General features: G+C 36.6%; 1 protein-coding gene and 1 pseudogene across 3 annotated transcripts; one reads left to right on the forward strand and one right to left on the reverse strand.

The window, feature by feature from the left end:
- Nucleotides 1-125: 125 nt before the first annotated feature.
- LOC103013959 (acyl-protein thioesterase 1-like) lies at nucleotides 126-1,642 on the forward strand (annotated as a pseudogene).
- Nucleotides 1,643-3,035: 1,393 nt separating this feature from the next.
- Nucleotides 3,036-15,348, reverse strand: NUDT12 (nudix hydrolase 12). Of its 3 annotated transcripts, none has more exons than XM_007191845.3 (7): nucleotides 15,262-15,348; nucleotides 12,601-12,812; nucleotides 11,120-11,706; nucleotides 7,751-7,918; nucleotides 6,566-6,679; nucleotides 4,133-4,332; nucleotides 3,036-3,166 (listed from the first exon to the last, which is right to left on the reverse strand). In XM_007191845.3, the coding sequence occupies exons 2-7, from the start codon at nucleotides 12,804-12,806 to the stop codon at nucleotides 3,056-3,058; spliced, it is 1,386 nt and encodes a 461-aa protein (XP_007191907.1). In that variant the 5' UTR covers nucleotides 12,807-12,812; nucleotides 15,262-15,348; the 3' UTR covers nucleotides 3,036-3,055. The 3 variants fall into 3 exon arrangements, with proteins under 3 accessions (XP_007191907.1, XP_007191908.1, XP_007191906.1); XM_007191846.3 differs by having other exon boundaries at nucleotides 15,211-15,348; XM_007191844.3 differs by lacking the exon at nucleotides 15,262-15,348 and adding an exon at nucleotides 15,068-15,199.
- Between the last annotated feature and the right edge of the window lie 1,248 nt (nucleotides 15,349-16,596).

Genomic DNA, 16,596 nt, shown 5'->3' on the forward strand with positions numbered 1-16,596 from the left:
ACTTAAGTTCTCCTTCCCTGAGGGCGTGGTATAGTGCTCACTAATAGAGTTGTTAAAATAGAAAATTCTTAACACTGATCAAAACAAACTAGTAGTAACACTGTAACAGTGCCACTGTTAGAACAATGGAACCAGGAGAAAAAGTGGACTATAATGGGAAGATGAGCAAAAATCAGCTACTGACAACCAAAAGGACCTTCATGATAACGAAAGTATTAAAAATCAAGCTCAAAATTCATTAAAAATATTTTGTCTCATTTCTCAAAAAAGAACTTCAGTGAATGGTCTAATGCTTACAAGAGGTGCTGAAATTTAGGGTTATTTACATTTTCAGAACATACTTCTTTACAACATTTCTCTTATTAGAAATACGGTTTTGTGAGATAAAACTGTGGAGCACAACTCCCCCCCACCCCCAACCCCGAGAAAGTTCAGAGAACGCTGACTCTTAACAAAATCTGAGGCAATGTTACAATTTTTAAAAATATGAATTTTATCGTTAAGATGGAAGGTACATTTCGAAAATATTTCGAAAACCCAGTATGATATTTGTGTTGTGACGTTCTAAAGCGCATTAAACATTTCTAATCTCACTTCAGGAATAAATGGGATTAGAAATCAATTAGGGCGGGGTCGGAGGGCGGCGCGGCGCCGCGTGGGCGCGCACGCGCCTGAGCTCGTGCCCGTGCGCGGGCGCGACTCGGCGCTCGCACCGCCTTCCGCTTCGGACGCACGGTGGGTCCAGCCGGTGTACGTGCGGCAATAACACGTCGGCCCCGCTGCCCGCCATCGTGCCCGCCGTCCGGAAGGCCACCGCTGCGGTGATTTTCCTTCATGGATTGGGAGAGACAGGACCGGTTATGCCTGTAACATTAAATATGAACGTGGCCATGCCTACATGGTTTGACATTATTGGGCTTTCACCAGATTCACAAGAAGATGAAACTGGAATTAAGCAGCAGAAAGCGTAAATAGATAGAGCAAGAGGTGAAGAATGGCATTCCTCCTAACATAATTATTTTGGGAGGATTTTCTCGAGGAGGAGCTTTATCTCTGTACAGGGCACTGACCACACAGCAGAAGCTGGCCTGCGTCACCGCTCTCAGCTGCTGGCTGCCGCTGCGAGCTTCCTTTCCACAGGGTCCTATCAGTGGCGTGAATAGAGACATTTCAGTTCTTCAGTGCCATGGAGATTTGGATCCTTTAGTTCCCCTACTGTTTGGTTCTCCACTGCTGAAAGGCTGAAAACCTTGGTAAATCCAGCCAATGTAACCTTCAGAACCTCTGGAGGCATGATGCACAGTTCATGTCAACAGGAAACGATGGATATCAAGCAGTTCATTGATAAACTCCTACCTCCCATTGATTGACGTCACTAAGAGGCCTTGTGGAGAAGTGCACACCAGCATCATCGTCGTAGAGTATAAACTTTTTCCTGTGCCCGCTCTTGAAACCTGATGTTCGCAGTGTTAAAATGTTTTGCAGATACACACCAATGACACAGACTAAATGAATCTCCTCATGGGAAATTTATGATCTGTTAAGTTTCTATGTATAATATGATCCAGAATATACTAGTATTAAAATAGGTGAAGCAGCTAGCTTCTTTCTCCCAAATGTAATTCAGCAAAATAATAAAATACTGCAACCAGATTTTTTATTACATCACTTGAAAATTATTAGTATGCTTAATGAAAACTTGTTCAGGTATAAATGAGCAGTTAAGACTCTGCTTATTAGACTCAGCATGCTTAATGCATGCTGTGACTTAGACTCTGGACTTATTCCCAAATTAGTCACCATGCAGTATCTGCATTTTTATATATGTGTTCATATGTGCCTAATGATTATAATACAAAGTAAGAATGTGTTATTACATTATTCCTAATTATAGGGATAACGCTTCTAAGTGTCAGTAAAGAGTAATATTGCTGTCTTCAATTAATGGCCCTTTTATTTTGGGGACCAGGTTTTTCTTTCCTGAATATAATTTCTATTTAATATTCTTTTTCCTCTCTAGAAATGAAATACGTTCTTTCTTCTTTATCCTTCATAACAGACCAAATATTGCCTACTTGCCATAAACATCTGCTGTCAATACATGCTGTAATTTGACATTCTGAACCACAGACATGATGGCATTGAAAATGTATTTATACTTGTAGAAAGAAACCAGACATCCCTTCAAAGTTTCTGCACTACTACTTAAACTGGACCTTTGTCTGCAGTTTAGGCTTGCAGAGTTACTAGAATCTTCAGTCCAGGTAACGAGAATAATTCTGTGGTTGTATTTTTCTGTAATTATCTGGAAGAATAATTAGGTCATATTCTAGTATGTTCTGAAATATTTAAGACTGATCTTACAAACTGTAATTTCTAAGATGATTTGCTCTAAGATGATTCTCCTCGTAGCATAGAGTTTACTTATTTTGCACATAGGTTTGAAACCGACTGCTGTAGGAAATGAACAATCCATTCAAAGAATCTGCTTTACTTTTATCTGCCAATGGACTTACTTGAAATTTTCACTGTAGTCAGAGAGGATCTTTTTAAGTTAGTTTTTGTGCAAACATAAAAGTAGCAATTATTTGATTTTAAATAGATTTTTATGGTGTAGTCACCAACCAGGTTAATATGTAGCAAAAATGTACGCTTGATATTTCTGAACCATTGTTAATTTTTCTGCTGTATCCCAACTGACTAGAACACCGTTAGGAATGCTTTATAAATGGGTGCTACTTGATGATGGAAACAATTTCGTATGGACAGTATAGGATGTTAATAATGAAGCCATATGTTTATGTCTGGATTTACAGTTTTTAAACAATCATTTACTAAGTCATTTTGCTTTTATCTTGAAGAATATAAACTGTTGTTTCACACATATCAGCAAGATCTAATTTATGGCAAGAAATATTCCGTTGAAATGTTGTGCTGTAATGTGGGAAAATGTAAATCTTTTTCACGGTTTCTATCAGTGTGAAATAAAATTTAATTCTGACTTAAAAAAAAAAAAAGAAATCAATTAGACATAGTCAAAGTTTAGTTATTTGATTTAGAGATTGGGGTTCATTCCAATCCAGTGTTTGATTAGTTGATGTGCAATAGCTCGGCTTGGTGGCACAAAGAATGCCTGCTGCTTCCCTTTGGTCAGAACATCCACAACCTAAAATACACCACAATAAAATGTATTAGGATTTTAAAACTGTCATACTTAAATACTATTTCTATGCTTATACAATTCAACTAAAATGTAATGACTTTTACAGTGAATAACAACAGGAGAAAGTAATAACATCCATATTCAACATGCAAAATTTAGTACACTATTTTTAGTTGCTTCATTGAGTCAGTGATTCAATTTTTAAAACATTCCAGAAAGACATTTTTCCTGATGAAAGTAAGGTTATGAAAAAGTATATGCTACACATTTATTTTCAAAGTGAAAATCAACTTTTGGAAAAAATTCCCTTTTATGCTTTTATAAAATTCTGAAAAAAAAATCTAATTTCTACTTTTTTTGAGGTTGAGCATAAAATAGAATTAATTTTGTGTAAGCGAAGTCACCAAGGATTTCAGGTCTTCACTACTGTAGAGTATCCATCTGTTTTCTATACAAAGACATTGGGTTATACAAAACACAGACAAGTAATTTATCTTTCATTGTATTACTTAAGGATGAGTTTTAAAAAGTTCTGTGAGTGTATCTTTGTTATACAGTTTCGTCAGTCTTGTCAAGTACATTTAAAATGAACAAGAACTTTTCAAAACTTATATGCATTTTTACTGATATTTTTTTGAGTTACTTGCTTTAATGCTACAAACTAAAATATGTTTAATAATAATATTCCTGCTTCTCATCTCTGAAATAATGTTCACCCATTTTAAGGCCACTGAAAGGTATCATTACTCTCAAGGAACGGCATGTGAAATGAGAAAATGGCACAGAATCATCATTACTAGAAGAATCTCACAGAATGAGTTAACAGTGGACACATCAATTACATTGTAATCCATGAATGATGAGGGGGCCATAGCCATTCATTCAACTTGTTGAAAACATGTATCCTTGCTACATGCCCAAACCAATACAGTCAGAGAATCAATAGAAGGAAATTAAATTGAACTTCACCTGTTCTCTAGTGAACCAGCGGGCATCCTCTATTTCATTCTTGTCAACTTTAATTTCTGTAGACACTGCCACAGCTAAGCAACCAATCATTAAGGAGGAGGGCATAGGCCATGGTTGACAAGAGACATACTGAACATGGCCAACTCTGACTCCACTCTCTTCTTCTACTTCTCTCCGAACAGCATCTTCTATTGTCTCCCCTAATCAAATGGGGCAAAAGAACAAGTAGCTGATTAACATACCCTGGACATTTTGTGCTCCAAATGGTTCAAACATTTGGAAAACACTTTGGACAGAAAGTCCAAAGAATTCAAAGAATCAGAAAGCAGAAGCCTAAAATGAGATTGAAATTCAAGAAACATTATTTCTTAAAGTATATGACTACCTACAGAATCAAAATGCCAAAAAACTTTTCATTTCTTAAAGGTCTAAATTTGTTATATTTTAAAAATTATAACATCTACGACTATCCAGCACCTACTTACTGTTGGCTAAACACTATGCAAACACTTTATATATTATCTTGTTTATGTATCTAACCTCTTCCTCACTAAAATCTTGAAACATTTTTTTCTTATGTTGTCAAACAATTATTGGAGATAACTCTTTTCCAAAGAGTTAAAAACTAAAATTTTAAAAACAGCATACAATGAAACTCATTATTTTTCTCTTACCAAATGATTATTTTTCTCTATATAATTGTTGACCCAGCTATAATAAAGTAATGCCTATAAATGTAATTTATATTTCTGATTTGTTGAAACTGAGAATTAGAATAAAGGGAATAGTTTCTAAGTTAAATTTATCTGAAAATTTATAAATATTTTGCTATTTAAATACAGCTTTCTATTTCAAATAGATTGGTAAATTTCCTATATTAAAATTAATTTATATTCATAAAAATAGTGAAAAGATAACTCATAGACTAGCATAAGATATTTGTAAGACCAAACTAAATAAAGATTAGCATACAATACATATTTAAAAATCCCTAAAATCAATAAGAAAAAAAGATCAACAACCAAAACAAAAATAGGCAAAGAATATAAAAATGTAAAATTCAGGGAAAAAGAAACTGGATGCCTAATACATATCTGAAAAAGATGCTCCATCAGCAGGGAAATAAAAATTAAAACGACAATGACACACCATTTCATAACCATCAGAATGGCAAATAAAAATCTTGATATTCCTAAGTTGGTGAAGATGAGGAATAATAGACATTTCATGTACTTCCAGAGAGAGTGTAAGTTGGTAGGAACACTTCAGAAAACAACTTGGCAATATGTGGAAAAGATTAAGATGCTCATATTCTATGAGCTAGCAATTCTACTCTCAGATATACACCCTATGGAGGCTTGTACCACTCCTTACAAATGTGTACAAGGAGTAGTTCAAGAATATTCACTGCAGTGTTGTTTGTAAAAGCTTTGAAATAAACTAAATGTCCAATAGCAGAATGGATAAATGAATTGCAGAATATTCATAAATGGAAGGCTACACAGCAGTTAAAAAAAAAATGACCTAGAGCTACTTTGAGGCAGCACAGAAATTAACAGCATGGACTCAGAGCCAAACTGCCCAGGTTTGAATCCCTGCCCTATCACTTACTAGCTGTTTGATCTTGGGCAAGTTATTCAGCCCCTGTGCCTTAGTGCCCCATCTGTAAAACTGCTGAAATACCACCTACTTTATAAGCTTGTATGAGGATCACATGATTTAATACAAACAAAGCCTTCGGGAAAGTGTGGTACTACATATGTTTAGTACTATTATTATCTATCAATGTAGATTAATATTGGAAGTTGAGATTAAACGTGTTAATTAGATATATTAATTCATTTATTCCATAAATATTTACTGAACTCCTACAACATATCAGGCATATGCTCTAAGGATTTAGGATAGAGCAATAAATAAACCAAAGTCCTTGCCTTTATGGAACTTACATTCTGGTACTAGCAAATAATAAACAAATAAATAGGTAGATAAATAGATAAATACATACATATATACCATGTTAGGTGCTGATGAGTGCTGTAGGGAAAAACCAGACTGGATGACAGGGATTGTAAATGCAGTGTATAGGGCTAACTAATGTATTTAGGGCTATCAGGGAAGGCCTCTCTGAAACGGTGACAATTGAGCCTAGTACAGAAGGAAGTGAGGTGTAAATCATGCAGATACCTTGGGTAAGGGCAATATATGAAAGATATATGAAAGAGCAAATAATGAATTTTTAAAACACAAAACTATTCCACTGGTAAAAATAAAAATTATATTATCTAAAATACACAGAAAATATTTTTAAATATCCCAGTTTTATAACATGATAATTTATCAGAGATTATTTCTCAAATGCCGTCCAAACTTTTTATTTAGAAATTATAAGTTAAATGAAAATTACTATAAAAATTATTAAGAAAGGCTTACCAGGTTCAATAAATCCAGCAAGGCAGGTAAACATGCCTGGAGGAAATCTTTTCTGCCTGCCTAAAAGACATTTGGTCCCATCTGGATGAATAACTTGCATGATTACTACTGGATCTGTTTAAAAAAAAAAATCAGATGTATGAATGACAGGAAAAAATAATTTAGCCTCATTGTGTAAAGTCACTGTCTAGTAGGATAATAAAAACATGTATCTCCTGTAAGAACAGGACTTTTGTCTAGTTACAAGAGACTATTTCTTTCTGCCGGGAGACAGAGTATTTCAGGAAAATTGCATAGAATATTGTCAGTAAGCTAAAGAAAGATCATTTTTGTCTTCTTTCTCATCTTAATAGCAACATTCATTGTGTATTTATGGTATGCTAGGCTTATTTTTATTTTTTAATTAGAAAGAAGTTTGAGTAGGTAATACATGGCATGAAGAAAATTCAAATTTTACCATAGCAAATGTAGTGAATTTCCCTATTCTTTCCATTGCGGTCCTTAACAAAATGTTTTTAAAAGCTAATGTGGCTCTATGATTGAGTTTAATCCATTAAAAAAAATTATTTTAAATAATAGTTCATCTCTCCAGAAGTCACTAATTCAGTAAATTCGCCTCACTAGATCACAACTGAGAACCGGTAATCAAATGTAAAAGGCTCCTGAGCAGCAAACACATATGTCACTAAGCCATGCACTTTACTCCCAGGAGACCTCCTCAGGTGTTGCTGAGTCTATCCTTTTTTCACACAACTTTAAAGCGCTGGGTTATCAGATTTCTAAATCCACAGCCAACTCAAAGCACCAATTAGGAGAGAAAGTACAGGCAGACACCAGCAGTAATGAGAAGCTAGCTCCAGGCTCTACCGCTTTGGTGATGCCATAAGCAGGTACTTGACTATTAGGGCTTTTTTTTCCTCTCCACTAAGTGGACCCAGATGGTGGGTTTTTGAAATCATGTATCTCAACACATCAAATTCATGCTGATTAACCCAGGGTTAAGAAGGGTAGTAAAAATCATCAAAGTACGTAATACTTTAATACTTATAGTCTTAATAGTTAAACTAAACATGCTTTTAATAAAAAGGTAAGCCCCTCAGCAACTCAAAATCTTGTCTTTCCAGAATGCCTTATTCCCTAAGATTTCCAGATGGCTGAGGTTTCACTGTAAAAGAAAAGGCTTACCAACTCTTGGGTATGATGTATTGTGAACACCATGGAGGCTAGGACAGTCTTCTTTTAAGCATACTCTTTTATAGCCACCTTCTTCAATTTTAGTTGCACTTCCACAGGTTGGGCAGAACTTATATCGACTGTGCCAGGCGAGGACAGATCTTGCTTGAGCTACAACCCCTATGAGAGAAGCAAAAGAAGTTTTACTTCTGTGACAAACTGTAAACAAATTAATATAGAAGTAAAATGTTCTTAGGTCATAATAAAGATGTACACTGTATTTTCTGAATAGCTGTGTGATCAAGGGTTTTATTATTCCTATTTTTATGATCTGTATCTTTCTTTTAAAGTAAAAGATTTAATTCTACAGATGACAAATGAAAATTAGATTTACCTTTAATTTGGACTAATAAAATATTGTCTCTCATATAACTCTCATATAAAATAGATATACTGGGACTTTCCTGGTGGCTCAGTTGTTAAGAATCCGCCTGCCAATGCAGGGGACATGGGTTCGATCCCTGGTCCAGGAAGATCCTACATGCCGCAGAGCAACTAAGCCTGTGCGCCACAACTACTAAGCCTGCGCTCTAGAGCCCACAAGCCACAACTACTGAGCCCGCATGCCACAACTACTGCAACTCGCGCACCTAGAGCCCATGCTCTGCAACAAGAAAAGCCACTGCAGTAAGAATCACGTGCACCGCAATGAACAGTAGCCCCCACTTGCCGCAACTAGAGAAAGCCCGAGCGCTGCAACGAAGACCCAATGCAGCCAAAAATAAGTAAATAAAATAAATAAATTTATTTTAAAAAAAAGATAGATGTACTAACATCTGTATACACTGTATTAGTTTCGGCATTTACTATAGGTGATTTGTAAATTTTGGATATGCATGACTCTATAGCGTATAGTGACTTTACAAATAGTGACTTTACAATAGTGACTTTTATAAAAATACACTACAAAGACAGTTCTTAACTTAGATTTGGGCCATAAAGACAATATTACTAGGAAACTGTAGGAACCCATCTCTACTTTCCTTGGGACTAAGACAATACTGGTCTGCGTCACTGTGGAACATATTCTGTTTACAACTAGAAACTACATAGAATAATTTTTAAAAATATCGTGTTTACAACTTTTGTGATTAACTTTGTTTATGACAAAAATGCCTAATAGGATAAATCTTAGAATATGTACACTTTGTCTACAGCCTTTACCCTGATACTTCAAAAAAGAAATAATGTGGCCTGACCAAAAATACTAGAATTGGGGCAATAAGAGTAGAAATGCTACATTCCAAATGCCTGACAAAACCTCTCTCTCCTAAAATAGATTATTCGGTCTAAGGATTTTGGAAAAAACAAAATAATCAGAAACAGCAATAACAACATTTTAAACTAGGAAAAATGAAACTAATAAACCATAAATAAAAACAAATGTAACACTGAAATTCAGTGAACCATAGACAACATTAAATACCTGCCTGCTCTGTTACTGTGTATTATGTAATTTACCTCAAGGTATCGCCATTATTTCAGTATCATCACAATACAAAAAGCTAACATTTATTGAGTACTTACTATGTGTCAAGCACCTGGCAAAGATCTTTACATACATTATCTTATTTAATGTTTAGAGCAACACTATAATGTAGGTACTATTATTATCCTCATTTTTGGGAGGAGGAAACTGAGGCAGACAGAGGTTAAGTATCTATGTAAGGTTACACAGCAGCTGAGTAAAACAGCCTCAGTTTCCTTGCTAGTTTTTTTTTTTAAAGATCCTTTTGATCTTAAAATTATATATACAGCTTCAAAGAAAGGATATTTTCTTTTTAAAAGTGTTGTGTTTTTTCCACAGATGTGGGGAATAAAACATACCACCCCAGATTTTGGGATGAGTGCTAAGAAGTCTCTGGAAGAGCCTACCAGATCGCCTAAGAGAATGTGGACATTGAGAAGTGACCCCTTCCTCACCTCCCATTAACTCTTCAGTCTACTGTAATATACCTTCTATTCCACTGACACTCCTCTCGTCAAATTCATCAACAGCTTCATATTATCAAATCAAAGATTCTTTAAAAAAAAATCTTCGTCATCTTACTCAAATTCTCAGCAGCATTCAATATATTTGACTACTAACGCCAAGAAATACTTTGCTCTCTTGGTTTCCATGAGCACATTCTCCTGTTTTCTTCTTACCTTACGTCCGCACTGTCAACATCATCTTTGATGGCTCCTCTCCTTCTATCTGACCTCTAAATTTAGGGGGATTCAGGTTCTTTTTTTTGCTTGCTCTCGACTCTCTAAGTAATCTCAGAAATTTCCTGGGATTTAAATACCACCTTTGTGTTGATGACTGCCATACAGGTATATTCCAGTTCCTCTCCTTAGTTCCAGATTCTATTTCCCTTCTCTGAAAGTTAACATGCCCAAAGCGAAAATCTTGATTTACTTCAAGTCTGTCCTGCTTCCCTCCCTCTACCCATCATTCCATATTATTTTATCAAGAAAGAGTATTACTATCTATCAAATTACTAAAGTCTCAAACTTAGCAGTCATTCTTGATCTTTTCTTTCATTATTATATACCCCATACTCACTCCATTAGCAAGTACCGCTGATTTGCTCTCCAAAATATATCTTGAATGTACCACTATTCCACCATCTCCCCTATTATCATCTTAACAACTCAGACGTAGTCTAGGTTACCAGCATCTCCTTCTCACTTATAAGTCTCAACCTACTGTTCAAGCCCTATCAGTTCTACCTCCTGAATATCGCGAACTCCCCTTTTCTCTCTACTCCACTAATCCAAGCAACTGCAATCTCTTACCTGGGCTACTGTAATCTCCAGTCCCCTCTTAATAGGACTCCTGACTTCCACACTTAATTATCTACAGTTCATGATCTACAAAGCAGCCAGAGTGAGGGTTTTTTTTTTTTTTAAACCTAGGCCAGGTTATAACATTTAAATGGAATTTAGAATAAAATCCCTCATTCTTACCATGATATATATGACCCCACATGAACTGGCACAGCAAGCAACAGACAGCAAAGCAAAACAGTCAAGGTCTTTGCCATTATGCTCACTGTACAGCAGGCACTCAATAATCATTCACTAAAAAATCAAGTGAAACCAGTATGCATTAGGGTTAATTCTGGGGAAACTAAGCTTGGCGGATTAAACTGCTGTAACCACCCAGGAGAGTAGTCCTCTATGGTGAGAACTTTAGGAAGTTTCTAATGAAGACAGCCTAATTTCATTGCTTCCTGGAAAGAGTGTGCTTCCTAGAAATTGTGGATACATGCAATTTCAATCCAGTACCAAAAATCAGATTATTACCAATACAAGTAAACAGTGTTCACTTCTTACCAGCTTCTTTTTCTTTCAATTGCAGAAGAGCTGGCATTGGAGGATGAAGAAAATAGCAATTTTCATGTCTTTGCTTAAATTCTTCAGCAGCAACAGGATCTATACCTAAAGCAAACCAGGCAACCAACGCATCTTTTTCTTGTGAGACTTCCCCAGCATAATTAAATAACTCTTTTTTCATTTCAAGTTCTACTCCAAGGAAAATCAAGGTGATCTTCTCAGGCTGAGCCAAATAATCCTTTATATCTGTGTAGTTCAGCTGACAAAGCCTGACTTCCGGCTGTTGGAAACTTTCTTTATTGCCACCTAGAGTAACCAAGGGATTTAAATCTGAGAAAAGGATATAAACCGTGGCTGGATGGCTTTCTTTTGCTAACAGCCAGTCAGAATTATTTCTTTTTTCACTTTTCCGGTCCAGTAGTGTCTTGCTAAAATAATTTTCACATTCTTCTATTTCACTGGTTAGGAACCAAGGCTTCTTCCCACCTTTAGCATTAGCTAGTAAGTTAGCTATATGCTTATAACCCCAAAATTCAGCAATATCCAGTGCAGTCTGCCTTGATTTATTGATAATGGATCTGTCGCACCTATGGATGGAAGCAAAAAATAAAATAGTAAAGAAACATTTTCTTCAGTATTTATTACAATAAAATATTTCCAGATGTACGTGATAGTCCCTCTATTTAATAATTGCATATATTTCTTTTTGTTTTAGCACATAATATACTAATGGAAAGGTAAAAGAAATAATCATAAATGATTAAAAGTTAGAGACAGCAGATATTTAAAATTTCTGGAAGATTATTTATAAAATAAAAAAAGCAGGGCTTCCCTGGTGGCGCAGTGGTTAAGAATCCGTCTACCAAGGCAGGTGACACGGGTTCTAGCCCTGGTCCGGGAAGATCCCACATGCCGTGGAGCAGCTAAGCCTGTGCGCCACGACTACTGAGCCTGCGCTCTAGAGTCCGTGAGCCACAACTACTGAAGCCCGCATGCCTAGAGCCCGTACTCCGCAACAAGAGAAGCCACCGCAGTTAGAAGCCCGCGTACCGCAACAAAGAGCAGCCCCCGCTCGCTGCAACTAAAGAAAGCCTGCACGCAGCAATGAAGACCCAATGCAGCCAAAAATAAAATAAATAAATTTTTAAAAAAAAGCATACGTTTTATGTGCTATAATTAGATATTAAATTTTTACAAGGAGTTTTCTGTAGTCATAGTGGGTAGATTTACACATTCTATTTGGGAGAAAAAAATTAATTTAACTCAATTTCTTTGCTGTTAAGTATGAAGAGTTAATTTCCCAATTAAAAAAAGTTAAAAGTTTTTAATTAGAAATTATGCTATTATATAACAAGACTGTTCAATGAGTTATTTACAAGCCCAATGTTATAAATATGGTTATAAGAAAAATTTAAAAGAAAATGCGTAATCCAGAAATGAAACCAGACACTCCTTCAGGTGGTACAGCCTAAAATGTTTACCCTTTCTCAAGTAGAAACTGGACAACATCTGGGTGCCCATTCCTTGCAGCATACATTAAAGCAGTCCAGCCATTTTCAGAAGTTTCATTGAGAAGAGATGGAGAATGACTGAGCATTACTGTTAACCTGGCAATATCTCCTTCTGCAGCTGAATAGTGAAATTGGGATATAATTTCTTGGTTTGGACTTCTTTTTACAGAAGACATTTCTTCCTTAAAATAGGAAAATAGGAAAAAAAACTCATTTGCAATTGCTTTCTTGTATCAATGATTGAACATTATCAGGGTGCTGATATAATTATAATAGTAGTTACGGTTTCTAAAACAATATACTCTTAAAAAGGTAACTGGTAATCAACTGTCATCACAGCATACATTTCAAAACTGTTATCAGTTGAGAATTTTAAATATAATTCAGCATGGGGGATGTATAAAATAATGTATAAAGAACTTTGGTGGAATACAGTTGAAGGGGGTGACATCATTGGGAGGGGGAATAAGGTAACAGACATTACAAAGAGGAAAGTGTATTTCAGGCAAACCAGAGGGACTTCAATATGGATCAGGGCATGAGGGGAGTTAAAGCAAGCAGACAGAAATAAAGACAGATGTTTTCAGCAGATGCCAAGTAGTATTCTTAGATTCTGTGGTACTAGAAACAGATCTGTCCTCTCAGGGAAATTATGATCCTATTCAAAAAGCTACGTTTCACATGAAAAAAATTGATTGCTTTACCTTGCATAGTTAATTCTGCTAATCCATCAGGGAAGGATTTTTGCTCATGGTGTGAGGTAGGGGTCATGATACATTTTATCCCAATAGATAATCCATTTGACTCAGCATCATTCTTGAATTCACTATCTTTGTCCCATTACATTGCAGTATTATCCTTGTCACAAATGAGACGACCATATATTTTGGATCTATTATTGGACACTGTTCTATTGGTCACTTTGTCTATCCTTGAATCACAGAAGCTTTTAAAACTATTAACTTTGTCTGCTTTGTTACTCTGTTATTTCAGTAAGAAAGAAAATAATTGTTCCATACCTTTTAATAAATGTTGCCTAATCGTGGACTGAATGTGGTAGGGCACAAACTGAGCTTTTGTGTGTGTGTGTGTGTGTGTGGAAATGGTTCATATTTCAGTTGTCTATAAACGTCTCAAAGTACTTTTTTTAAGGTATGATTTTTTTTTCTATGAAATTCTATTAAGAAAAGATTTGGGATTCTAACTAGGTTTCTACCATTCTGAGCATAAGATATTGAGGCTGAAGAGAAATAAAGGTTATAATCCATAATTTTTGACAGCAGTTGTCTCTAGGGTTCTGACACTGCAATTTTGTTGATCAGTTGTGTAGTAGGAATAGCATGACAATATTAAAAGAAAAAAGTGGGCTTTGTGACTATTCACCTTACCTGTTTATATCTTTCTGCTACCTATAAATAGGTCAAAACTACTCACAGGAATAGAAACAAAATATTGAAATTCTGTATACAACTTAAAGTAGGAGTGACTTCTAGATTAGAAAACAATTTTTTATTTCTTTTGATTTACTCTAGAATTTACTTCACCATTCTCTTCACATTAAGATTCCTAAATGCTTTTAAAATATTATGAATAACAAAAGCTACAACTTTTCAGGACTTTATTTTGCACTGCTGTATACTGACTCATGTATGGTCTCCCTTCAAAGTTGCCTTTTCCTTAAAATCATATCATACAGGTTCTTCAGTTAGGTTTACTTCAGGCAATATTTAAGTCATGGGCACTTCCTTACCTTCTCCACAGCCCACTCACTGCAGGCTGACTGCAAAACTGGCCTCCAAAAATATAGTACCATTCACTACCCCCAGCGAATGCTTATGCATACAGTATTCTCAGGTGAAAAGAAGTGGAAAATGCACACTTTCTCCCTTAGCTTTCTCAGCAGAAAAGTCATCTAGAAATAGAACCATTACTCATTCCAGAAGAGCACACAAAGTCTAAAGTCCACCTCTACTGTTTGATTTACTTTTTCATTTCTCATTGTCAGGTTCTCCTGAAGGTAAGGATTTGAAGGCAGGATGAGGTGATTCGTTAGCTAAATGCTGCCCTTGCTGTCCAAGAACACGGACTATCCTGAGAAGTCATTTTAAAGAATCTTGAGTTTAAAGAGTCTTAGATTTAGCCAAACCAACATCCACTTTTACGGATGTGTACCCCGGTGCCCCTGACTGGTCCAAGGTCACATGGCTCAAGAGACAGGGCAGACCTCAAATACAGCTTTGTCACTTAAGTCACTGACCATTATTTCTTGGGCGTTCAAGAGGGCCATCTAACCGACCAAGCGCCACCCACTGCACGGTCTCTCCAGTGTCTCCAAACAGTCAAATACCTTGAGAGTTTATTCCCTTGGCAGTACTGTGAGGTTACTTTTATTTAAAAACGTGAAAGCACACATGAAGCAGCACTTCTTTTTCCCCACCTCAAAGACTGCGCTGGATCGGCTGAGTCCCCAGCCCCGTCCCCGGCGCCCGGGCTGCAAGTCCAAGCGCGAGGCTGCGCCACACCACCCAGCAGGGCAGGGCCCGACAGCGCGCAGACCCGAGAGCACAGAGAACTGGTTACCAGCTCCAGAAGCGGCACTGGGCCGACTAACTCGCCGCTGCTGCTACTAACCCACAGGTGACCAGGATAGAAGAAAGCAGGTTGTAGTCGAAGAACCAGGAAATCCCCACGCTCGCGCTTCCCGGCGCCGGATGGAGCCTCTCAAACTTCCGGCGAAGGGCCGGTGTTCTCGCACGGCTTTATGGGAGATGTAGTTTGAAGGTCACGGACTGAGAGATTCGAGAAGGCCCGGGGCTTGGCGTGTAGAGGCTTTGGGGAGCTGGGGCAGGAGGTCCCAGCTGAGAGGACCGGCTTCCTAACGGTGAGTGAAGGGCTGTTTGGTTTGGTTTTGTTTTTTTCCCGGTGAGACCGAGATGTGTAGAGAGATGAAAAATTGTAGGTCTGTGGAAAAGGTTTTAAGTTCTCCAGAATTTCACATCTAGCCCCCACAAGCTTCTCTCGGATATAGTTCAGTGCGTTGGAGTGTTCAAAGCATTCTTTCTTGTTAGATAAACCTGGAATATTGGTTGGACCAAGTCGTTCCAGTATATGACCTTAAACAGGTTATTGGCCTCGAACCTCAATCACCTCATATGAGAAATGGGACCATGTGTTGATGCCTACCTCATTAAGTAGTCCTCTAAAAAGTTTATGTCAATCGTCCACAACACCTCCTTGGGTTGTTGTGAAGTTTAAATAGAATAACATATGTACACACAACGCAATTATTATTGTTACTGTTATTTTTTATTTAATTTCCCGTGTTTTCGTACTCGCAAAACCTACACAAGTTAAGTGAGTTCGAAATTACAAAGCTCGGCGTTGTTAGTCGTCTAACTCCCAGATCAGGTATTTTTCCTTTACTAAATTGCCCCCTTGGCATTCAGTAACAGTTAAGGAGTCTCAAGGTTGACCATTGCTTCCTACCCCGATTTTAGGCATTGGAAGTTCTTTCTTTTCTCAGTGAAGTTTTTACATGCCCGCCGACATTGTACTTCCATAACTACTTTTTTCTAACTTTGTTCTATGTTTCTTTCTGTGAGTAGTTGGCTTCAGTCTTTAATGATTTCAGTGATGAGGCAGGAGGTCAGAAATACTTACAGTTAACTCACTTGAAATACCCAATCTCTGTATTCAAACATATCTTAAATAAGTTGGTTGACGAACGCACCTATATAAATCAGCTAAACAATGATTAATATATAGCCCTCTTCCCAGTCCTTTGGATTCTTCTGAAGTAAATTCCAGACATCATATTATTTTATTGATAAGTATATAAGATTAAGCTTTCTGGATTATGAATATATATCTAAAATATAAAAGGGCTTTTAAAAAGAACATAACTGCAATATGATTAGTACACTTAAAATTTTAACAGTACTGTAATATCATAAAAGAGACATTCAA

Source organism: Balaenoptera acutorostrata, chromosome 2 (assembly GCF_949987535.1).
Source record: "Balaenoptera acutorostrata chromosome 2, mBalAcu1.1, whole genome shotgun sequence".
Lineage (NCBI taxonomy): Eukaryota > Metazoa > Chordata > Mammalia > Artiodactyla > Balaenopteridae > Balaenoptera > Balaenoptera acutorostrata.

What these genes read in the sequence shown, in the direction of transcription:
- NUDT12 (XM_007191845.3), bottom strand. Translation starts at nt 12,806, where the DNA reads ATGTCTTCTGTAAAAAGAAGTCCAAACCAAGAAATTATATCCCAATTT. An exon ending in TACATCATACCCAAGAGTTG is followed by an intron (nt 6,680 to 7,750) that starts GTAAGCCTTTTC and finishes TTTTTTAAACAG; the next exon opens with ATCCAGTAGTAATCATGCAA. An exon ending in GCTGGTTCACTAGAGAACAG is followed by an intron (nt 3,167 to 4,132) that starts GTGAAGTTCAAT and finishes GGTGTATTTTAG; the next exon opens with GTTGTGGATGTTCTGACCAA.